This window comes from Hyaloscypha bicolor (assembly GCF_002865645.1).
Source record: "Hyaloscypha bicolor E unplaced genomic scaffold K444scaffold_165, whole genome shotgun sequence".
Taxonomy (NCBI): domain Eukaryota; kingdom Fungi; phylum Ascomycota; class Leotiomycetes; order Helotiales; family Hyaloscyphaceae; genus Hyaloscypha; species Hyaloscypha bicolor.
Genome location: NW_020194667.1, coordinates 2,276,769 through 2,303,172, shown reverse-complemented (window position 1 = coordinate 2,303,172; position 26,404 = coordinate 2,276,769). Strand labels below are relative to the sequence as shown.

The following is a 26,404-nucleotide window of genomic DNA, read 5'->3' as shown; positions in this document are numbered from 1 at the left end:
AATTTATAGAAGTAGCTGGAGAGCACGTTTGGGGAGTTTTATACCTCACTCGCTTTAAACGCAATTTTGGCGATTATTAAGGATGGCGCTGTAATCGGGACGCCAGATTGATTGATTGATCGCTCGTATCGACGAACAGGGCGGAACACTACGCTTTCTCACACGATGCCAGCGCCGCTTCTGCTTCGGCCGGCTCAGGCACAGTTCAAGCACGACGCTTAATTTTATGTCAGGAGATAGCCAACGTGAAGGAGGCGGACTAGAATTTCTCCGAGCTTACTTGGAAAACAACTTATCCGTTGCCCCTACAACCCCTCCCTGTCAGGCTTGGGACCCTTCTGCTCAACATCGGCTTGTCCATTTTCTCTTTCGAAGTCTTGGCACGCAAACACCATGCCGACAGCAACGTCCCTCTCAGGCTATAGCCTAACAAACAACGGCCCGCTGACTACAACATTCACTGCACCAGCATCATGTTCCACTGCCTATGAGACCATGCTCGGTGCCGCGACAGACCCAACTTTTCTCCAATGGGAAGCTCAATGCGAATGGCTCCCACCGGCGGACTGCAACCCTTCCGGTTCCGCTATTCAGTCCATCGACTCTTCCGGAGAAGGGGGCAACCCAACTGCTGGCATGATCATCGTCTATCACTCGCCGGGACTTGTCTGCCCTTCCGGCTGGGCTACCGTTGGTGCGGCAGCCAAGCTCAACCCGACATCGACTAGCATCTCTGGGGCTTTCAACCAGTTTGCTGCGATCCCCACCGGTTACCAAAGTGGCTTCTTCGAGCCAGAGCTAGACGTCTTCCTGGAAGCTCTTGACCCTGGCGAGACTGCCGTCGTGTGCTGCCCTAGGTTCGCACCCTTCCCTCCAACCAAGCAGCTCATGCTCATCTCTGTCAATGGCACAGGATCTAATAGTATTCTCCAGTTCTTACACGACCATCGGTGGTGCGTGCTACTCGACGCTCCCGAGCTCGGTCTTTAGTCCGACCTTTGGTTGCGAGAGACTCCTACCCGACAGCGACGTGGGCATCGTAAACGGCACATGGACCATTGCTGGACAGACCATCACCGGGGGCCTCGAAACGATCACCGCAACGGCACCGCTATCAACAGTGACGACCTCGTTTCCGCCCTCGGAAGCGACTTCATACGTCGGGGTCGCGGTTAATGACATGTTCATCCTGGTCCACCAGGCTTCTGATAGTGCAAGGGGTTCGACAGCATCGAGTACTTCTAAGACGAATTCAGCCGTGCGCGTGAGAGGCAATGGGAATAAACTAGGTATTATTGCCACTGTATGCTGCCTGGCGCTCGCTCTTGAGACTCTCCTCGGGTATAACTAGTACCACGTGTATTCAATAACCTTATAGCTCCGAGCTTTAAATAATCAGTCTTATTATACAAATGAACTTAGCTAGTCTGTCTTTAAAAAAAATCAAGTTTCTTTTACTATAGTGTACTCTCAAATTCTTCTAGTGTTCTAAAATAAGTTCTAGAGGACTCCCTCTCGGGGGACAAAATAGGACTGCCTTAGAGAGGAGAGGAGGAGGGGTGTGGGGTGTAACCAGGCCTTAGGGGAGCCAGAGCGAGCCCCTCTGGGTGTCAAAATAGCTTTTCAGTTCATGCTTAAGCTTACTTAGCATGTGCTCAAGCCATGCTCAGAAACATTCACTCGGCTCAGGCAAAAGCAGCAACAGCTCAGGGCCAAAGGCAAAATGGGAACCGCTCACTTGGACATCTCGATGTGAGCTTGCTTGTTATGAAGCTCTGTAGGTTCTAGCTCCACAGCATGACGCGGGCCATTTATTAACAGCATAAGACATATTACTCGCTGCAGATATTAATACAGCACGGGGGAGGAAAACAATTCAAAGCTCACGTAAGTTTATACACAAAAGTTTCAATGAATAATGATATTGAATTAAATCAAAAGAAGTTCGGGAATGTTCCTCGGTGTTCAACGACGGCGTCTGTAAACCACCGAAACCCAGCCGTTATCAAGCTTGGCCAGAGGCGGAAGCCTTTCAGCACGGTAACTCAACGAGACCCATTGGATCCGTTTCTCGCAGAACCTCGTCCGGTGCGTGAAGGGCTTCGTGGTGTGAACGGTAAGCCAACAGAGCCAGGGGACTCATCTCTTGCAGAAGCTCGTCAGGTGCATGAAGCACTTTGTAGACAGCGCTGTCTTTGAATCGAGTTACAAAGAAATCAACCAAGTGTGGCAGCCAAGAAGTTGCTCTGGTGAGTGGGATGCTTCTTCCATATTGCGGGAAAGGACTTCCTCGATAGCCAATGGATTACTGTATAAAATAAAGCGGACGATCTATTGGAAAATGATCGATATATTGGAGGTTAACAGTCTGCAGAATGACTAGATACAAGAGAGTGAGTTCTAGAAACAGAGGAAAAGTGTCCAAAGTAAGGGATTTATTCCCATTACCCTTCGGCGATACTGGTAATACCGAGCCCGCTTTCTCCGATATATTATTAATCAGCTAATAAATCAAAGGTAATCAAAATGACGATATACTAGTAAGCTTGGTAAGCTCGGCGAGTGACGCATGACAAATGAGGGTGGAGAACCCTAAATTAGTGGTTGAACCTGGTACTAGAAGGACTGGTAAGCTAGCTATGGTAGCGTACCAATTTCAACACGATCGCATAGCAGACCTCGAGCCAAGCATCCTTCCGGATGGCATTTGATCTTCTCCAGACTGAGCCTGATTGTTGTAAGAGATATGTCGGTTCAAGGTTGAAATAGCCGAAGTTCTTATATGATCGTGAGTTACTAAACCGACGGCCTTGCTTCCACTTCGGGTCTCCGGGATCTCCTCCAGTTCACATCCAGCGGGCAGTTGATTGCTTGCATTCTTAGCTTTCTAAATCCTGCGTGACAGTGGGCATGAGCGATTTGGGCATAGGCATAAATCACCCAGGCTCCGTCTTAGTCTTCCACCGTTGCTGCCGCAGACGTAGTGCAGATGGGGCTTATCTAGTATAGATTAAAATTTCCAAAGGAAAGTCAAATAACTGTTTAAGTCTTTCGTCAGCTATTTAGTAACCATCTGTAGCAATCCCGACTTTGAACAAGCATAGATCGTCGAAGGAAGTTTTGTAATTGCTTTTAGTCAAGTCACTGACCTCTCGGTTCACGTATGCAGAGTGGTTGTTGCTAGGTAAGACGGCAGTTGTCAATGCTACCCTTATGTGTTCATCTGGCCATCCCGTAGTTGCGAGGTCATTGTCGACAAATACGAGTTCGCCCCAACTCACGCCCAATCTATTATAGGAGACCTCATGAGTAGAATAATTTCTTGATCTCTGGAGGGCGAAGCCTGCAGATCCTATGAGCTACACGATCTCAACCGTTTGGTCTCGCGTTAAAGGGAGAGCTCGAAAGTCTCCAATGCTGCTTGGAGTTGCGACAATAAACTCCAAACCGGCTCGGAACGTTTTTTGGGCCATGACGGAAAGTGATGTTTTCGTTTCAGTTTCGATTTTTTTAAGTAGACGGCGTGGTTATATCGAAGCCTTGTTGTGGATAATAGAGAAATGTTGGGTGAGACCAGGCTTGGCAACGATTCTAAGCCAATCGATTCTTCATTGATAGTACCGAGGTCGATAGCAATGCTCCTGCCAAAACTCCCGAAAAAAACATTGCAAACGACATTGCGTACATTGCACTTGACTTTTTCCTCACTTTTTACTTCTTATATAATAAATTACTCATAGTATAAGATATTTATAAGCTTGCAAATAGCTTATATACTTTTCTAAGTATTTTCTTTGATTTAGATTAATCAGAATTTTTTTATTTGTAAAATTTTGAAGTTCTTAATATTATTTTCTCGCTTAGAAATTTGAGGCTATTTTCTAAGTTCTTGAGATATTTAAGTATAACTTTTATAGTTCTTAACCTTTTAAAGCCATTTAAATTCTTATATATATATTAATTATAATTTATATAATTATAAGAGTAATAAGAGTTTTAATAAGCTTAATATATAAGAGAAAGATTTTGGGAAAATCCTAGTAAGATTTAAGCGAAGCGGCCGTAAAGCGGCCGCAAAACGGCCGCAATGGCTTGTATACTCCAAAGGCTCGTATACCAAAGGCTCGTACGGCCTCGACTTTTCTTTGCCTTTATTTAATAAATTTAATTACCTATATAAGAATTTTAAAAATAACCTTTATAAATCTATAGAGAATTTAATAGAGAATTTAATGAATTAATAGGAATTTAAAAAATTGCTTTATTTTAAAAATCTCAAAATCCAAGTGCAACGTGCGAATGCGCAATGTCATGAAAAATCGGGGTTTGGCAGTACAGGGGTTAAGGGCCTCGGTAGTACCTGCCTGACAGTGACAGCTTAAGGCTGCCGGCTGGCGTTTTTCAAGCACGTCGCACTCGTGGACCTTATATCTGGCCTCACGCTTTCGTAGTTGATTCTGTACAATTGACAATGGACTTGACTTCCCCTAACTAAGCCTTCCGTATGCGATATTTTTTCGGGATTTTGGCAAGAGGATCGCTATCGGCCTCGGTAATTTCTGCCCCCAGAATGAAACAAACCAGGGAATGGGGTGTTTTGAAGCCCAGCTATCTATTTGTCTATTTAACAGATCTGTAATCTAAGTCTAAAGCCAGGCTCGGCAACGATTGGCGTTTTGCACTATCGATAACAATCGATGCCACAATCGTAAGGTATCGATTGTATCGATAGTGCAATCGATTGTTTAGCGAGCTAATCCCTACATACGTATGATTTTACCCCTTTTCTAATGCCAGAAGATCCAGGAGTTTAGTAGAGTACTATACTATATATAATAAAGGTAAGGCTCTCTCTTATTTACTTATTTAAAGAAAGTATCTAGAACTCTGCTCCTTTTCTAGTACTTAAGGTACTCCTGCATCTTGTCTCGGCTTCAAGCTGCCCCCTATTCTAGGTAGCTTACCGTACGACAAGCCCCTGAAAAGACTCCCTCTGGCTTATCGCTCGTTAGTACTATTGAGATGATATTAATAGCTATTCCTGCATCCGGTAAGACATAGTCCATACTAGTAAGGGGGTCTGTCACGATTTACCCTACCAAAAATCGGCCGCACTCACATATTACTGCCCCTCCTTCCTTTTCTCTCAGCATTTACTATTACTTAAAATATTTACTCTCTCTTTAATTCTTCTCTCTCTCTATATATATCCGATCGGCTGCCGCCAGCTTTACACTGGACCGTGCACTTTAAGGCGAGCAAATCGAGCAAATCAGAAGGCCGAAATTTGGGTTTGAGCGTTTTGATTTGCTGCGATTTTGCGCATATAATTGGTCGTAAAGTGTAAAGCTGGCGGCAGCCGATCGGATAAAAGTATAAAAGTAGAAGGGGGGATTAGGGGATATTAAATTCAAGTAGTTAAAAGCCTTGGTTCTCATTATTAAAGGCGGGGAAAGGCCCCTTAATATAGTACAAATCCACTAGTCTCCTACTAGCCCTCCCATACACTGGCTGCCTTGGGCCCATAAGCTTGGCAACTTTTAATGGGGGAGGGGTTAAGAGGGCGAGTATATAAAAGTAAAAAGCAATAAGTGGAGAGAGAAAGTGAGAAGTGAGCTTCGAGGCTTGTGGGTTGCGAGGAAAAGGGAGCCCTATAATTATAGGCTGCTTATCGCTAAATTTTAGGGCTACGATCGCTAAATTATAGGCTATAGGTACTAAAAATTTAGTGCTTAGCTTTCGTGGGGTGCGGGGTAATAATCGTTTAGTAATCGATTACCAATCGATTACAATCGATAGCTAATCAATAGTGCACACAATCGATTACTAATCGATTGCTCAGCAATCGTTGCCGAGCCTGTCTAAAGCTATTCAGCCTCGTCGGATCCTGTAACTTCATGCTCGATATCTACAACTCGGGGGATCTTGTGTAATCGAGCACCTCCGTACTTCGCGACCATCTCGACCTGCAGTCATTAGAAAAGTTTGATTAATCTGCAGCTTACTTACGCATTGTTGGACCAATTCTACATCCTCCACGCTCACTCCAACTCTCCTCGTCCCTCTAAGATGCCAAGCCGTCTCCAATGGCAGATTCTGTATCATAATCCCAGCCAATGTAACCAACTCCGTATCCAAAGGCCCAAGAATACTATGATCCGAAAGATAGAATCCGTATGTGATCTGCCTCGATATGAAATCGAAGTCCTTGTGAGCTTTGAAAGGCCCTGTAGTTGTCGATAAATTCCCGGCATAAATTGTTTTCAACCACTTTTCCCCCCTTTCGAGGTTCTCTGGCCCCGCTTGCCATTCCTCCCTGTAACATATCAGCCTCGTCCGTACCCTGGATCATCCCGCCTACCGAGAAAACGAATAGTCTTTATCCTCCGGCCGCTCAATCTTTGCAATCGAGAACAATGATTCGAGAGGCTTGCAGACGCCTTGTACTGATATATTCTTCACCAACACTTCGCGCAGACGTCGTATGAGAGCCTGTCGGGATTCAGAGCTGGAGAATTCGGGCTTGTCGATCAGATAGGTGTAAAGGTGGGCGGCATGTTCGGGTTCGACTCCCACGAGGGCAGAGAGCTGGTAGATGTCAATAAGGTTTGTCTATTGAGGTCTGCCAACCCACTGTAACCAAGTACCATTTATCATCTCCGAGAGTCCCGCCGGGGAACTTGCGCTGGATCTCCTCGAAAAGAGTGAAAGCGTCTTTTTTGGTGGGCTCCTGGATTTCTGCCATCTTGGAGATATGCGATTGCCGTGTGGAGGTACTAGAGAAGCTATTCGATGTGCGAAGGAAGGTGGAAAGGTGATGGATGCGTGGCGGGGGTATATGCTGCGAGGAGGCAGTCTGTTTCCCTGGATGGTTCACGCTATATTCTTACCCGCCCCTTGTCCATCTACAGCGGCCGCCATTCAAACATATCAATCGTATGCGCGCGGATCTCTTCATCTATAACACGAGTTCGACCCTCTATTTTCCGGGATGCTCGTGTATTGAGTCTTTTCTAGAGCATGGTTTTGTCGTCGAGGCTTTAGCGCAGGATAGTTGCCAATGAGGGGGGTTCTTGACCCATGATTCGGGCAATCATTCGGCGCTTCCCACCTAGTTTCTCGCTTAGCACGCTCACTGGGGGATAGCCACCAGTCATCACTTCTTTATATTTCACTTCTTTATATTTCACTTCTTTATATTTCACTTCTTTATATTTCACTTCTTTATATTTCACTTCTTTATATTTTCACTTCTTTATATTATCGTACGTTTGGACCACCCTTAAGCGGTTGGCTCCCGGGGCTTCCTGAAAAATACGGGTCACGTGAGGAACACCAGAATCTTCTCTTTCTAGGGAATCGCGCATCGGAATGCGATTACGTCCAAATTCTTAGGGCTTAGCTTAGGATTATAGAGAAGAAGCTCAAGTATCTTTCAAGTAATTTTAGTAGTTCTAAAATACAAGGGGCTTTTATTACGATTTTTTAATACTCGGGAAAAGGGAAAGGGAATTCTTAAGGCTTTAGCTAGCTCTCGGGGCTCCCTAAAAATACAGGTCACGTAAGGAATACTAAAAAAAACCCTGGCCTTACTTTACTTTTCTCTTCTTCTTCTCTTTATTACTCTTACCTTTATTACTCTCCCTTTTACTTATATTATGGACCCTTCCCGCTTTTGTACTACCTATAAGCAAAATCGGCCTGCTTCTGACTTTATTACGGAACGGGCTAAGATATATAAGAGCTATAATTACTATCAAGTCTGTATTTCCTCCTTTTTCTGGCTTAACTAACCAGTTAATAGGCCCGGTCAGCTACTAATTATACCCAGTGGCGCCCTGCCTTGCAAGAACTTAATCCAAATGCCCTTCCTCCCTCCCGGCGATAATAACGGTTAATTACAGACGTCTCTGCGGACGAGCCAGCCCTATGGCGCTAGCGACGGATCCGTTAACCGTCCGTTATGGCCCCAGTTTATATTATAGAGGACCCTCCTGCCGACCTACTTACTATACGGCCTCCTGCCTTTCTCTCCCGCTTCCGGCCAGCTCCCGTATATATAACCGGTCTGCTTACGGGTTACTATATAGCTTGCAGAGCCCTCTATTTTGGCTATATAGATAATTACTTTAAGGCCTATTATAAGAAAGATAATATAATACTTCCTCTAATTTATAAGCCTTCTCTATATCTCTCTTACCTTTTTATAAGTAATAACCCGCTTTACCGGGCCTTCTAGATAAATATCCGGATATATAATTATACTTTTGCCTTTATATTAATTAGCTATAAGAAGAATACCCGGATTAACTTCTCTTATAGGATCTAGTACTTTCAGATTTATAGTAAGCTCTTTTATTTCTAAGACTTACTATAGCCTGCTTTATATACTAAACTTTTTTTTATATAGCTCTTCTTTTATAATCCGCTTTTTATAACTAATATATAGGCTACTAACTTCTCTTATTTAGATTATATAGTTCTTTTATAGTTTATAAATATATTTACGAATTATAATCTGTTTATTATAGTCTATAAAATAGCCTATAAGTATCTTATAAGCTAGTAAACCGATTTCCGGATCTTACTTAACTTATAAATATATTTAATTCTTAAATTAGATATTAATTATTATTATAAGAACCTTCTAATAAATAATAAAATTATAGTTCTTATTCCAAATAAGTATATAAATATAAGCCGCTATAATCTAGTATTTATAATTTATAAAATAGGCTATAAGTATCTATAAATATATATAATTAATATTATATATATAGTATATATAATTAATATTATATCTTATTTTTTTATATAATAACCCGGGCTAGTATTATAGTTTATAGTTATAGGACTATAATAAGACCTATTAGTAAATATAACTAAAGTAGCGAGTTTTTTACTAATATTATTTCTATATTTATTTGGTCTTTTCTCTGCTTTTTTATACTAGTTACTTCTTTTAATAATATATTATTAATATATATATTATCTATAAAATTACTTTATTTAACTAGTTCTGCTTATATTAGTAAAATATCTATACAAATATATATATAGGACTTATAAATACTCTAATTTATAAGAATATTTATATAAGTAATATTAGCTATTATTTTATTCTCTTATTAAGCTTTATAAATAGTAATTATTTTATATAATAGCTCTTTTAAGACTTAATAGCTATTATATAATATTTTAGTAAGCTAAGCTTCTTTATTACTTTTATAATTAACTTATATTAGCCTGAAATTATAGATTATCTTTTAAATAAGTAATAAGCTATTAATTATCCGGATTTCTTTTACTAGGTCTTTATATTAAAAATAAGAAAGCTATTTATAAATCTAAAGAATTACCTTTTTAAACTATATATAAACTATATATATATAATTAAATACTAGAAATATAGCCTCTTATATATATATTTACTTTTATTTCTTAGGAAAGAAGCTATTTTCTTAATTCTTAATTTAGTTAATAAAGTTATTTATACCAAGCTTCTAGGCTTATTATAGGATCCTATAAGTAAACTTATAATTATAATAACTAGTTAGATATCTTATAGACTATATAGCTTTAAAAATAATTCAAAAGCCCTATATATAGTTTATAAGATATTTATAGTTCCGCTTATATACTAGAAAAGGTTCTCTAAAGTATTTATAGCTATAATAATTATTTATAAGAATAAGTATTCCGAGTACTAATACTAGAATAATAGCTATATATTTATAGTCTATAAACCAGGCTTTCTAGGCCAGGAAATTATCTATAATAATTACTAGATTATTCTATATAACTTATATCTTTTCTAGAAGTTTTATTTTTATATTAATATTAAGATTTATATTTCTATATAAGTAATTAAGTATATTTATAAATATATCTATAAAGAAATGAACTATATAACTATTATAGTCTCAGAAATAAATAATAAGATTATCTAATATTTTTAAACCCGATATATAGGCCCTATAGAGGCTTTCTAGTACCTATTTAAATATCTAATATACTAGAAGTTTTTCCTAATTTAGTATTTAGTAATCTATTTTCTTAGATAATATATAGTCTATTTTATAAATAACCTCTTACCTAAGTAAATTATAGACTAGGCTATAAATACTCGTTTAATTTTAATAGCTTTTTTTAAGTATAATATATTATATAAAAATAGCTACTAGTATTTTTATTATAAGTTTCTATAATACTTTATATAGGTTACTAAAACCCGGATATAGAAGCCCTATAAGTAAGGATATAATATTAGCTATATTTATTACTATAGCTTGGTTTCGGATAAGTAGTTCTATTTATAGCTCTTATTAATAGTTATATATAGTCCGTAATTCTTTAATAAGCTCTATTTAATTAAGGGCATTTATTATTCTATATATTATATTACTTATATTACCTATAGCTTAGTAAAGAATAATTAGAAATAATTCTAGTATTTTAATAAAGCTATTTTATTAATAACTAGCTATAGTTTATAAATATTCTTTCTTATAAATATTTACTAGTAGCTAATTATAAATATATAAATAATCTGGAACTAGTATAAGAAGTATTTCTATAATAACTTGGCCTATAAGCTAGCCTATAACCCGTTAATTAACTTCCTATTATTCTTAGTTAATTCTTATTATAATTATAGCCTTTTTTTATTTGGTTTTAGTCTTATAAATCTCTAGTAAATATTTATAGATATTACCTTACCTGAGAATACCTTTAACTAGACTATAAGCTATTATATAGCTAATTTATAAGTTAATTATACTTATAAGATATTACTAGTAACTATAATATAAATCTAGCTAAATATAAACTAGTATTCTTACTTTTAGATAATTATAATAGTAATTATAAATAATTTATAGACTATTTACTTTTATTTAGACTCGGTAATAATTACTAAATAATTAATTAGTAATTAATTATATATACTATTAATTAGCTATTAATTATAATTAATTAGCTATTAATTATAATTAATTAGCTATTAATTATAATTAATTAGCTATTAATTATAATTAATTAGTAATTAATTACTAAATAATTATTTTATTACTTTTATTTCGTATTTCTCTATTTTTTTTTCTTTTTTTTCTTTTCTTCTTTTTATTTTCTTTGCCTTATATATTGATTTTTTCTAAAAATATTATTAAAATATCTTTTTTATTTAAACCAGATTCATTATTTATATAATTAGTTTTAGTAGATTTTACTTTAAGTACTCTAGATATATTAAAGTTAAGAGTATTTTATTAGGAATTTTATTATATTTCTATTTTAGATAATCTTAAGTAAGATATTCTTTATTATATTTTTTATAAAACTAAACTATATAATATATAAATATTAATAAATATAAGGAATTATTTGAGCTACTATTACTAAATTATAATATTAAAGGCTAAAAGTAAAAGCCAAATTACTATAAACTAGTAACTTAAATAACTTTAGTATAAAGCTTAAACTAAAAAGGGAAATGGAATTAAGGAATTTAATAATAAGATTCTTAGAACTTGCCTTAATATAGTAGTTATTACTAAAACTTTAATCTCTCTAATTATTATATGAAATCTGTCTTTTATTCTTATTAAATAGCCGGAATTTTATACCTTTTACTAAGTCCTAAATCGAGCTTATAAGGGCAAGATTATAACCTCTTATTCTAGAGTTTATAATAAAGTTAAAGAAGCTTAGGGAAAGTATAAGATTATTATATAAAAGACTCTTTAATTAGTAGTCTTACTTATCTATATTTTACTTAATATTTGGATTTTCCTAAATTAATTACTTCTTCTAGTAATTTATATATACTTTACTATATATAATTATAAGAGACAAAAAGCTTTTCTTATTCTCTAAAGAATACCTGGCTATAATAAAGAGAATTAGTTCTCTATTCTTTATTCTATTTTTAAGAATTATAGTATTATATAAAAGCTTAGGGCTATTATTATTAATAATACTTTCTTAAATAATATTCTTTATTAATATATTTAAGCCTTCTTAATAGAGTTATATAATAGAAAGTAAAATATAAAGAAATAGCAAGTTTACTATATTAGCTATATTATTAATCTTATTATTTAAGCCTTTCTATTTATAAATATAATTAGAATAGAAAAGCTTGAATTATATAATAGCCAGAAAGAGACTAGAGAGCTTATAGATAAAGAAGTAATTAGGGCCAAGTTTAGGCTCTTGGGATTATTTAGCCAAGTATATAATATTATTATTTATATTTATAAATTACTAGGCTATATAATAGCTTTTAAAGCTCTTATAAAAAGGCTAATTCTAATAAATAATTAAATGAGATAAAATAGCTAGTATAATATACTTTTTATATTTCTTAATTTGAGGCCTATAATAGAAAAGTATTACTAGGACTATAAGAAAGAGCTAGAACTAGATTTTTTAAGCTACTTAAACTAGAAAAAGCTTTATATAATTAAGGAATTCCTTAGTTCCTTCTTATAAGCTACTTTTATTATAAAGAGAGATTCTATATCTATTAATACTATATTTTTTATAATAGATATTTTAATTAAATACTTGCAAGAAATAACTATAAGCTTATTTCTTTTTTTCTTTCTTTTTTCTTTCTTTTTTATCTTTACTTAATTAACTTTTATAGGCTAAATATAAAAAGAAAAAGAATAAAAAAAACCAAGATTTCCTTTAATACCTAAATATTATATATATAGTATTTAATAAGTATTATATAAAAACAAATATATCTCTTATTTATATTACTACTTTAATTCTAAATCCTATATATTATATGAAATATATTAAAATGTACTAGCTAAAGAAGTAGATAAAGCTAGTTCTACTAAAAATAAAAAAGCTCTAGGAAAGATATTAGAATAAAGAGCTATAAGCTCTAATTATTTTAATTACTAGCTTTTTTTAGGAGCCAGAAGTACTCGATACTTATAATTAGCTTGCTTTAGCCCTTTAATTAGCTATTAGGCTAGTAAGTAGAGACGAGTATATAGATTTTAATATAGAGGAATTATATAATTCTAGTAAAAAGAAGGCCCTTATATAATAGTACTAAGATATATAAAGGTAATATTAGCCTAAGTTCTCTTATATAGCTATTAATATTCTCTTAATAGTACTAATAAGTAATAAACTAGAAAGAGTCTTTTTAGGGACTCGTTATATAATAAGCTAAAATAGAAGATAGCTAGAAGCCAAGATAATTAAGATATAAAAGTACCTTAAGTACTAGAAAAGAACTAGAATTCTAGATACTTTTTTTAAATAGGTAAATAATAGAAAGCCTTTTCTTTATTATATATAGTATAGTACTTTACTAAACTTCTAAATCTTCTGGAATTAGAAAAGAAATAAAATTATATATATATAGGAATTAGCTTACTAAATAATTAATTATACTATTAATATAATTAATATCTTATAATTATAGTATTAATTATTATTAATAATATAAAATACTAATTATTACTAAGCCTGCTTTTACTTATAAGGCCTTAGTAGAACTAGTAAGACGTTTTTTTATAAGACTTTTTATTACTATTATTATAGCTAAGATAAAATAGTCTTATATATAGTATTAATAAGTATTATAGTTTTTCTTTTCCTAAATAGATATATATCTTATTTCTAGTTCCGGATTCTATTTAAGCTTAATAAGTTATTTATAAGTATAATTACTAAAACTAGCTAGCTCGGGGCTCTCTTATATTCTATAGACCTAATTATCTAGAATAAGGTATTTATATAATATAAATATTACTTTAAGGTAATATACTAACTAATAATTAATTTATAGTTAGTTATAGATAATATTTTCTTTAAAGAAATACCTGTAATTTTTAAGAAAAACTTTATTTAGATCTTATTAGTAGTCTTATATAATTTATAGACTAATATAATACGGGCCTACTTATAGCAGATATAGATCTAGCTATAGCTCTATTAGTTATTATTACGGATTAATATACGGATTCGTAATAATTTATTCGAGTAAGATTTTATAGACTAGATTAGTAATTTATTATATAACCCGTTCTTAAATAGGCGAATTATACTTCTGTTTTTTATTTCATATATCTAGTTAGTTATAGACCTAATTAATTATATCTATTTATAAAAGTAACTCTTATAGGCCCTATATAATCACTAGGCCTTTAGTAAATAAGTAATTCTATTAACCTTAAATAATATAGTTTATAAGCTTAACTAAATAATTCTGAATATATTTTCTAGCTAGAAATAAATATATTTTATAATAGATTTAGCTAATATAATTAAGGCAAATCCTAAGATTATAGAATTATTTCTAGAGGTTTTATAAAATATCTATTTATTAGATCTACTTCTCTCTAAGCTATAACTTAAAATTAGTATACCTATAATACTTTTATAAAATCTCTATTTATAAGAAAGGCTTTATAACGGGTTATAAATATTAATATATAACTTTAGAAATTTTTTAATTCAGGTATAGCTACTAAATAGTAATTTTAATAGCTAGTTATAAATAATTCTATGAATTAAGCTCTAGTTTATAGATTAGTAATTATCTTTTATACTTTCTTATAAATAGTTTTTACTTGCTTTATTCTTTATAATAATTATTAATAAGTTATAAGGCTAGTTATTTGAAATAATAGAAGTAAATTTATAATTACTAGTCTTTTCTTATAGCTAGTTCTATATAGCGGCCTTATAGGTAATCTTATAGACAGGGCTTTATATTCTTTTATTCCCTAATATAAATTATATAAGTAATATAGTATATCTAGAAATATTATAAGGTCTTATTTAGCTTTTAATTTACTTATAACTAACTTTATATATTTATAGGCTATTTTTCTTTTTATACTATTTATAAAGAGTCTATAAAAAATCCGTATCTAATTTATATACTTAGCTAAAAGCCTTTATTATATTTTAAACTTACTTGAAATAAGTTTAGAATAAAATTATTAATTAGCCTCGAAGCTTATATAGGGCCGCTAATTAATAATTTTAGTAAAGTAGCCCTAAACTTATTTATATAATACTATTATATAATTGAACTATCTAGTTAAAAAACGGGTTATATAAGAAATACTAAAACTTGAGCCTAAGTTCTTATATATTACTTATTCCGGAAATACTAAAGTTCTTTATTACTTCTTATATATCTCTTGGCCTTTTATTTAGCCTATAATTATATATATATGAATTCTTCCCTATTATACTATTATTATAGTTATAAATAATACTTTTAATATAACGGATTTCTCCTAAATCTTAATAAAAACTCGTATAGGATATATTTATAATATAAGGTTTCTTTTCTCTCGAATATCCGGATTTATATACTTGATTACTAATCTTTTTTAGGCCAAACGGGCTATAAGGCGCTTTCCTCTTATAGATATTAATCCGAATGCTCCTTAATAGACCCGTATTAGACCTATATAGCCTCTTATAGGTAATAATAACTCTCGATCTCGAAAGTAGATCTATTAAACCTATAATAAGCTAGATATGGCTTATAGCTAGCCTATAAAGGCTATTTCTTTTCCTCTTTCTCTTATCTTATCTATTAGCTTTTATTTATAGTTTTAGGACTAGCCCGCTTATAATCTTGGCCTAATAAATATTAAGTATAAGAATTATATAATAAGATATTAGATATTAGAGGTAATTATAGGTATAAATTAGTAATTTGAGTTCTATTATAAGAAAAGAAATATAGTAATAAATAAAGTTACAAGTATTTTTGTTTTTTTTATAAGTGCTTTTTAAAAAAAATTAATTTATAAGCCTATAGCTTTTATTAAAATATAAGGGTATATAACTTTATACTTGCTTTTATATTTATAAGCTATACTAAAAACATATATACTAATTTCTTTTATAGTCTTTACTACTTTTAGATCTATAAAAAGCTCTTTTATTACTAAAGACTTTTAAAGCCAGGCTTATAATAAGTTCTGGCCTTTATCTAGTTATTTTTTTATAATCTAGACTATATAACTAATCTCCGGGTATAGTACTACTCGTAACTCGATTATATAATTCTTTATAGCCTTTATAAGATACTTATAAACTATAATAATTTCTTTATACGAATCTATAAAATAGTCCGGAAGTAATTAGCTAGCTAAATGAGTTATTTCCGAATTTTCCTTAGTTTATAAATATATCTAATTCTTTAGTCTAGGGCAGATTATTATTATAAGAACCTTCCTATAACTATAGAACTAGTAGGAATTCTCCCGGATAAGTTTATAAATAAGAATTAATATAATATTTTTCTTATAGTTTATAAGCCTAGTTATTAAGGTCTATAATTTTATTAGATAACTATTATTTATATAATATATATATTACTTTATTATATATTTCTCTTTTTATATAATAAATACGAGTAGTATTATAAGATAATTCTATAGAATACTTGTTATATTTATTAATAGACCTATTTAGAATAGTAGTTCTTTTACTAGTTTCATTTATATATCTGTAATTATAAGATATTTTCTTTCTTTTATATTTACTAGCTCTTTTAGTAATATATTATAAATGCTTTTATTACTTATAAGACTATATTTCTTAATTAGCTTTATTTATACTAAGATAAAATCCGTATAAATATATATAATAGTTTAATAAATACTTTTATTTATAAGAATATTTTAGTAGCTAATCTAGGTTAGTAATTTATTCTTTTATTCTTTTTTATAAATAGAAATTAGTTTATATAATAGCTTTTCCAGGATTTAATAACTATTATTTATTATTTTAGAAAGCCTATTTTCTTTATTACTTTTATAATAAACCCGTAATAGCTAGAGATTATTCAGAAGCTATATAGCTTATAACCTATATACTAGCTAAATCTAATTACTTATATATTTCAATTTAAGATCTAAAAGCTTTTTATAGACTTAAAAAACTATATTTTCGGATAATATATAGGCTATATTTATATAATTAAATACTAGAAATAAGAGCTCTTATATTTATATTTATTCTTATTTCTATAAATATCTAAAAAGTTTAATATATCTAAATATATAAATAAGATTATATATACTAAGCTACTAGATCTATTATAGAATTTTATAGGTAAGTTCCTGGCCTTAATTACAGGTAATATAACTTATAGTCTATATAGGGAAAACTATATATAAATTCCGTATATAATTTATAAAAAAGCTTATAGCCTATTAGTATATTTTAAGAAATTCCCAAAGGCTTTTATAAACTATACTATAATTTATAAGAATAGCTATCCTAAATACTATTACCGGAATAATAGACAAATATTTATAATTTATAAACTAGGCTTTTTAGGCTAGGAAATTATTTATAATAATTACTAGATTATTTTATATAATTTATATTTTTTCCGGAAATTTTACTTATATATTAATATTAAGATTTATATTTTAGTATAAGTAATTAAATATATTTATAAGTATATATATAAAGAAATAAACTATATAATAATTATAGTTATAGCTATAAATAATAAAATTACCTAATATATATATATCTATTATATAAGTCTATATAAGGCTATTTAGTAGCTATTTAAATTCTTTATATATTAGGAATTCTTTCCTATTTAGTATTTTATAGTCTATTTTAAAAGAAAGTAAATAGTCTATTTTCCGAATAATATCTCTTTTATAACCCTAGCTATAAAAATTATGAATACTTATTTAATCTTAATAGCTTTCTTTAAATATAATACTATATATAAGAATAACTAGTAATACTTATATTTAAAGTTTCTGACTTATTTTATATAGGTTCTAAAAACTTATATATAAAAATATTACTAGTAAAATAATAATAACCAAATTAGTTATATATATTACTATAGCCCTATTTTAGGCAAATAGTATTATTTATAGCTCTTATTTATAGTTCTTTATAAATCTATATTTAGTTAAGAGTATTTATTATCTAATATACTAGGCTACCTATATTATTTATAGCTTAGTAGAAAATAACCAGAAATAGTATTAATATTTTAATAAGGCTATTTTATTTATATCTATAAGTAATTTACAAATATTATTCTTAACTAGCCTTTACTAATAGCTAATTATAGACCTATTAGTAATCTGAAACTAGTAGAAATACTATTTCTATAATAATTTCTAGTATTAGCTTATTTATAATAATAATTTTCTATTTCTATTTCTTAATTTATATTATAATTATAGCCTCTTTTTACTTATATATAAGCTTATAGACTAGTAGTAATTACTTATAGATTATAGGCTCCTGTCTTTTATCTGGAATTAGATTAGTAAATACTATTTCTTATTTATATTATATATTCTCGAGAACTAGATATTATTTATAGTTATAATATAAGCCTAGCTTAATCCTAATTAATAATTATACTTTATAAAAATTATTATAGCTATTAAATCAGATCTATAAATAGCTTATTTCTATTTATAAGAACTAGGAAATATAGGTAAGATATTTTTATATAAGGTACTTTACTATTACTTTTATAAATAAGAATAAATAGTTTTTTATATAATATTTATAAATATTATAACTTTTTTATTACTAAATAAATATATGTTTTATTTCTAATTTAAAATTCTAATTAAGCTTTATAAATCGTTTATAAGTTCTATTATAAAATAAAATATCTTTAAATAAATTCTCTAGTCTATAGATCTTATTATCTAAAATAAGATACTAATATAATATAAATATTACTTTAAGGTTATTTACTAGCTCTTAGTAAATTTATAATTTATAATAAATAATATTCTTTTTAGAAAGATATCTATAATTCTTAATAAGAACTTTATTTAGATTCTTCTAATTATATTATATAATTTATAAATAAATATTATTATTATATATTTTTAATAATTATTTATTTAGTTATAGCTTAAGTAATTCTACTTATAAACTAATATATAGATTTATAAAAGCGAGAATAGTTAGGAGTTTATTTACTAGATTAGTAAATTACCTAATAATTTAGACCTTAATAGAATAATAGTAATTCCGGATTATATAAACTAGCTAGTATTAATTATAGATCTAATTAATTATATTTATTTCTTAGATTTTCTTTTCCGGACTATTATAAATCTATTAATCTTCTATAAGTAATATCTCTTAATTATATTAAATATTATAGTTTTAAAGCTTAATATTTATATTTTTAGATATTTACTAAGCTAATTACAAATATACTAATTAGTAGATTTCCTAAATATAAATAAGTCTTTAGGTAATAACTTATATAAGCTATTTATAAAATAGCTATAAAATATTAATCTTTTTTTCTTATTACTATTTTAGCTTACTCTTAAGATTAGAACTCTAGTACTATTTTTATAAAACCTATATTTATAAAAAGATTTATATAATAAAACCCAAATAGTAATTATAAGCTTATAGGTATATTATATTAAGGCCCGCTTATTTAGAGGAAATTTTAATAGCCAGTTATAGGTAATTCTATAGATTAAGCTATTTATTATAAATACTAGTCTAGAAATTATTCTTTTCCGGAAATAGTTCTCGGTTTATTTATACTTTATAATAATTATTAATAAGTTATAAGATTAATTCTTTTATATTATTAGTTTAAACCTATAAATACCTGTATTTATTTATAAATAGTTTTATATAGAAGTTTCTCGTATATTATTTATAAAAAGCTTAAGTATTCTTTTATTATATAAAAACCTATTTAGAATACTTAATATAACTTATTCTAAAATCTTAGCTAATTTACTTTAGTATTTTATTTCTTATAAGTACTTTATAAATACTAGATAGCCTTATAAATTAGATTAAGGGATTTAGGAATCTATAATTATTTATAAGTATTTATAAGTATTTATAAGTATTTATAAGTATTTATAAGTATTTATAAGTATTTATAAGTATTTATAAGTATTTATAAGTATTTATATTTATTTATAAGTATTTATATCTATTTATAAATAACTTATAATTATTACTTTAAATATTTTAGGGCTTAAATAGACTAAGAATATTATATTATTAGATATTAAAAATATATATCTTTTCTAAATAACTTTTTATAAGATTTATAATTCCTTATTTTACTTATTTTTCTTTCTTTTCTTTTCTCTCTCTTTTTTTCTTTCCTTCTCTTTCTTCTCTTCTTTCTCTTTCTCTCTCTTTTCCTTTCTCTCTTTCTTTCTTTCTTTTTCTTTCTCTTCCTCTTTTTTTTTCTTTTTTTTTTCTTTTCCTTTTCTCTCTTTTCCTTTTCTATCTCTGGTACTAAATAATTTATTTATTTCTTTTCCTTTAGTATCTTTACCTCTTCTTTATAAAAAGCTACTAGCTCCTTATAGAGCTTAGTAAAACGGTATATTTTCTAAGAAAAAGTAAATAAGTAATAGTAATAAGAAATAATAAGGTAATAAACTATTTATATATTAGTTATAATCTATAATAATTTATAGTAAATATATATATATATAAAGATAATTTACTAGAAGTAATCCGGTTACTTATATAACTACCGGAAATAACCTAGTAAAGCGAATATAAGCTAGTAGTAATAAGGGTAAGAGCTAGAGCTAGAACTAGAACTAGAAAAAGAAAAAAAGTAATAGTAATATTTATAAATATTTATTAGATTAGTTATAATTTATAAAAGATTAGTAAATAGATATAAAAAATATTTATAAAAAGAATAATAGATATTCTTATTACTATAATAGTAATTAGTATAGCTTTCTCTAAACTAACTAGCTATAATTATATATATTATTTATATACCCGACTTATTAATATAATATATATATCTAGTAATATAAACTTAACTAATAAATTAGCTAAGCTTAGCCTCTAGATTAGTAAGCCGGATATAATTAGTAATATAGCTAGGCTATAAAACAGGTATTTATAATAGAGCTAATAAAGAAAATACTATTATAATATAGGTTAGATAAATAGACAGGGCAAGTAAAATAAGTAGGATAAGTAAGACTAGTACTAGTACTAGTACTAGTACTATTACTATTATTAGTATTATTATTATTAGTATTATTACTATTATTAGTATTATTACTATTAGTTCTATTATTATTATTACTATTACTATTACTATTAGTAATAGTAGTAATAATAGTAATAATAGTAGTAGTAATAGTAGTAGTACTAAAACTAGAGCTATAACTAGAGCTAGTACTAGTATTACTAAAGTAGCAGAAATAAATAAGAAAAAAGACATTTTATAAATTATAAGAAGTATTATAGGCCAGAGATAGGCCTATAGTAAATATAGAATTAACTTATATATATATATATATATTTATTAAAGAAAAGAAGCTTTGAAATTCGAAATTAAAACCTATCTTATTTAGCTTATCTAGAAAATTTTTAGTCTTTAAAAAGTGAATTTTTAAAGTGAATTTAAAGTTAGTAAAGCTAATATCCCTTAAATAAATATCTAAGATATCTAATTAATCTCGAATCGAGATTAGAGCAAAATTAAAGACTAGCCCCGAAGCTTATATAAGGCCGCCAGGCTTTAATTTTGGTAAAGCGGCCCAGATCTCGTATATAAATTATACTAATATATAAATATTTATTTTATTACTTTTATTATTTCTCAAAATACTACCTAAATTAAGAAATAATAAAGAGTATATAACCAAGGCCTTTATAGTAATAAATAAAGACTCTTGCTTTAAAGAAATAAAGGCTATAAGCTAGTTTAAGGCTACTTATTACTAATTAATAGCTTACTAATATAACTGTTTTATAAGCTATATAAAAGAAGAAATTAATAAAACGATTTCTTTATTTAAAGACCTTTATAATATTTTAGAGATTTTAAATTAAAGTCTTTAATAATTATATAATTATATGAATTTCTTTTTGAAAAACCAAATTAAATTTTTTTAATTAAAAGTTTATTTATTTAATAATAATAAATAAATATATTTATTTTTTAATATTTATTTTTTTATTTATTTTTTTATAATTAATTAAATTAAATATAATATTAATAATTTATATATTATTAATAATTTATATATTATTAATAATTTATATATTAAAAAAAGATATAAATATATATATATAAGTATTATTAAATCTTATATTTAAAGTAATTACTTTTTAACTTATTTAAAGCTTTAAATAATAATATTAAAAAATAAAATAATAAAAGTTTAATAAAAATAAATAAAAATAAATAGAAGTTTTAAATTTAAAATAATATATTAATTAATTTAATTTAATTAAATATATAATACTATATATAGTTATAAAAATAATATTTATTTTATTATAATAAACTTACTAATTAATATTTTACTTTTATTTGCTTTCTTTATTTTTTTATTATATAATATAATAATATAAAATTCGAAATATATTAATTTTTTTTAAAGAAATTAATTAACTTTTAATTTCGTTATATTTATAAGATATTTATTAATAAATAATAAAATAATAAAGTAAATTAATAAATTATAATATTATAATATTAGATTTAGTATTAAACTAATTTTTGTTTCTTTTATAAAATTTAATTTTTTTTTTAAATAAGAAGCTTTAATAATATATATATATATAATTAAAGAAATATAAGCCTAAAGTATATAATATTATTAGTAATATTATTAGTAATATAATAATAATATATAAGAGTTATTAATTTCTTTAATTACTATTCGAGATTTATTATATATAGTTTTAATATAATAATTAGAAATAATTAATAATTAAATTATAATTATTTACCTTAATTATTTTTTAATATATTAGTTTAAAATAAATTATTTAATAAATAAAAAATTATATTTATTACTATATATATATATAAAAGAAAATAATTATTATATAATAATTTAAATTATTTCAAGAAAAAAAGAAATTATTTTAATTTTTATATAAGAAAGTATAACTTTGAATTACAGAAATCTAATTACTTTATAGCTTCTAATATTAAAGTACTTAATATAATAGTATTATAATACTATAATAGCAAGTTATATTTTATATAAGATAATACCCCGATATATGTATTATATAAGGTTAAGAAAATAATTTGAGGATAAGAGCATAGATACCTCCGACTGGCCACCTTACTTACTTGATCTTAACCTGATAGAACATGCTAGAAGAAGCTCAAAGCCTGAGTTTTGAAACACTCCCCTAATGAGGTTTCATGAAGTGTAGCTCTCGCTATGAGTGTAAGTTAAGGTTGTCAGAATTGCGGACAGTGGGCACTGTGGATTCGAACTGCCCGGAGATCATCGCTACGACTCCTTGGTTTGTGCAGGGTTTTTATAAGGTGAGGGTCAAGCTAAGGAAATAATATTGGGGTACCTCTGACAAGGCATGCCTCTTGCAACTTTTTAAAGGAGCATGAGACAGGAATGGAACAATTGTAACACCAAGCATGAAATAAAATCAGGAGATGTTAACGTGTATCCGACCCTCATTTCCTGTCACATTATAAACTCCCTTTTCATTCCATCTTTCAAATCCGGGATCCCATCCCATTGCGCCTCAACTTTCTTTCCCTCCAAAATATTCTTGATATTCAACCTCGTACTCCACAAAACGTTATGCGTTCGTCCTCTTTCTCTTGTCTCGGTCCCAGCCCGGTGTCCCGTAATATCGCTCTCTCGGTTGGCACTGCCAGCCGGTGCATGAGCGCCAAAGATTGGGGGGAATATGTGCGTACACCTTAGTATACCACTACTACAAAGGCGTCCTAATCCCTGATCAAATCCCTGGTTGAAAGGCTCGATAGACATAGCATTGACAAGCTTCTGTGCTCCGATAAATGAGACTGCATATGTCCAGCTGCATACGCCGTGGCCGCTTTTATACATGATTCGAGTGCCGGGTTCCTTCCACAAACTTGCCGGCTCCGGCGAGCCAGCTGGGACATGTATATCTGACTCTCGAGGCACGGTTGGGTCGTTCTTGAGGACGAAGCGGCGTGTGCCAGGGTCCGAATGACTTCCGCAATGCCCAAGCCAGATGATGTCCCAGTTCGCGCCGTATGGTGAGTGGGTTGGACTTGAGGCACTGTCTTTTCCTGTTTGTGGCTCGTCTTCGGTGTTTTCGGCAGAAGGGTTGTCTTTGGGGCGAGAAAGGAAGCGATTCCCCCGAGCAACATCAAGGAGTTGATATTTCAGGTGCAAATCCCAATCACTATCATCTTCTGTTTCAACATTAGATGCTGTTTGGCAACCAAGGTCGCGCAGAAGAAAGTGTCCTTACCCATTATTAAAGCGGACGATAATCTTTCCCTAATGATTGTTCTCACTGCATTCAATTCCGCCCTCCATGCTCCAATTGTGTGTACTCCCTCGTTGATCGTTTTAGGGTCGAATGTTGGGGGTAATGATGCCTCAGAGATGTCTATTCCACTTATTCCTGCTATGACTTCGAATTCGAATCCTGTGATTGAAGACGAAACGATTTGAGCATCTAGCTTATCATGTCGTTCGGGGAGGTTAACCAGAAGAATTTTTTGGAACTAGGGCACCAAAGTAAGCCTGCGTATTCGAAATTCATATGTGAGGGCTCACTCCAAGTGTTTCGTTCATCACATCACTCAGATTCCCATCCAATACGCCAAGGGAGTAGTTCGACAGCCCTCCCGTCGCTTGAGACGCTTGCTCCTCACTGATGTTGATTCTCTGTGCAGTACTCATGGATTGTTCTCCTGCTTCTTCCTCTCCATTATCCTCCTCTCCAGTGTTCTCGTTAGCATCGCCACTTCTCAAATTCCAGATGCCACTGCAAAGCTGCTGCACTTCCAATATCTTCTCGAGTTCCAAATTCGTTTTTAAGCAACTTTGCGGGCACACATCTTCACCTGCGGCAACCAAATTATGGTTCTCTGGTGCTGGACAGAGTCCAAGCTTCGTCCCTTCCAGAGAAGAATTGTAGAACCAGTGGACTACAAATACAAGGAGCAAGAAGGCTCCAAGTCCAAGAGCACGCGGCGTTTGGACCATCGTGTGCATCGAAACTCAGCATCGGCTTTCATCTCCAGAAAAATAGGATGATAGGAGCGAGGATCAAGAATTTACATTTCTAAGGAGTTGCGGAAGGGGGGAAGGGGAATGTGTAATTGAGACAATGTCTTTCTACCTGCATAAATATCATAATAAAAAGTGATAGAATTTCGGATTTGGCTGAGCTTTGCCACAGGAATTTCGCCATGCTCTATTTCTACTCATCGATGAAGACCGGATACTTGCTCCGAGCGAACAATTTGAGCTAACGGAAGGGTGGAGGGGGCGTTTTAGTTTTTCCGACAGCTTTGGCTTTATTGGCGTACTTAGGCGGTAGCTTCCTTACATGAACCTCAATACTTGCTGATATTACTCATCCTTCCCATCTGAAGACCCACCTTTAAACTACTGCTGCTATAGGTAGGTATTAGTTTATCGTGTTCGAGTTGTTATATTAATTTTCCTGACTCGCGCCCTGTACTAATCCCACCTTTCCCGACTCACGTACTCGATTTCCCGCTTAAATGCACGCCCCGCTTAAATGCACGGCCGAATTGCATAGAAAATCGCGAAAACTTATAGTTTTAATACCTTTATAACTTTTATATTAATTAATAAAAAAACTTACTTTTTAAATATAATATATAAAAATAGCAATAGTTATATATTATAACCTTAAAAGTAATAATATCGTAAATATAAGTACTTTATTTTAAAGGCTTATAAAAGACGTAATTTTTTTCTTAAAAAAATATTTTTAAAAATTAGTTTATTTAGAAATAAAATATCTAAAAATAAAAATTTAAGTTTTTTTGAATCTTATATATTAATGCATATATATTTATATAAAGAATTTATATTTTATATATTATTAAGTAATTGAAATTTTAATTTTTTTAAAAACTATAAAATAATAAATAATAATAGTTTTATATAAAAGCTATTAATTAAATTTAAAAAAACTACTTATATTACTCATATAAGATATAAAAAACTTAGAAATATTTTTATTTAATTTTTAATCTTTAAAATATTAAAATATTATAGTTTTTTTTAATATGTTTTAAAATTAGTAAATAAAATAAGTATTTATTAAATTTATTTAATAATATAGGCTTTCTATAAATTAAGAACTATATTTAAGAATTAAGATTTATTTTTATTTTAATTCGTATATAAGAATTTAAATAATTATAATAATTATTAAAAACTTATATTAAAAATTAAATTCATATATATAATAAATATTTTTTAGACTTTTAAGGGCTTAAGCTTCTTTATAAATAGTATTAAAGAAATTGAATTAATTAATTTTTTTTAAAATAAATTACTCTTAAGTAATTATTTTAAAAAATTAAAATTAAAACTTAATTTTTTAATATTAGTTTACTAGTAATATATAG

The 26,404-nt window shown here is 29.3% G+C and overlaps 3 protein-coding genes across 3 annotated transcripts; 1 reads left to right on the top strand and 2 right to left on the bottom strand.

Annotated features, from left to right (window-relative positions):
• Positions 1–347: 347 nt before the first annotated feature.
• On the top strand, positions 348–1,433 carry K444DRAFT_572773 (uncharacterized protein). Its single transcript, XM_024877371.1, has 2 exons — positions 348–857; positions 934–1,433. The coding sequence occupies exons 1-2, from the start codon at positions 394–396 to the stop codon at positions 1,349–1,351; spliced, it is 882 nt and encodes a 293-aa protein (XP_024730037.1). The 5' UTR covers positions 348–393; the 3' UTR covers positions 1,352–1,433.
• Positions 1,434–5,634: 4,201 nt separating this feature from the next.
• On the bottom strand, positions 5,635–6,970 carry K444DRAFT_619800 (uncharacterized protein). Its single transcript, XM_024881578.1, has 4 exons — positions 6,635–6,970; positions 6,362–6,588; positions 6,010–6,316; positions 5,635–5,966 (listed from the first exon to the last, which is right to left on the bottom strand). The coding sequence occupies exons 1-4, from the start codon at positions 6,743–6,745 to the stop codon at positions 5,868–5,870; spliced, it is 744 nt and encodes a 247-aa protein (XP_024730036.1). The 5' UTR covers positions 6,746–6,970; the 3' UTR covers positions 5,635–5,867.
• Positions 6,971–23,474: 16,504 nt separating this feature from the next.
• On the bottom strand, positions 23,475–24,517 carry K444DRAFT_542182 (glycosyltransferase family 25 protein; the record flags this gene model as incomplete). Its single annotated transcript, XM_024875856.1, has 2 exons — positions 23,475–24,199; positions 24,259–24,517. Coding segments are annotated over 2 exons (984 nt in total), but the record flags the coding sequence as incomplete, so codon positions are not given.
• Positions 24,518–26,404: the final 1,887 nt, after the last annotated feature.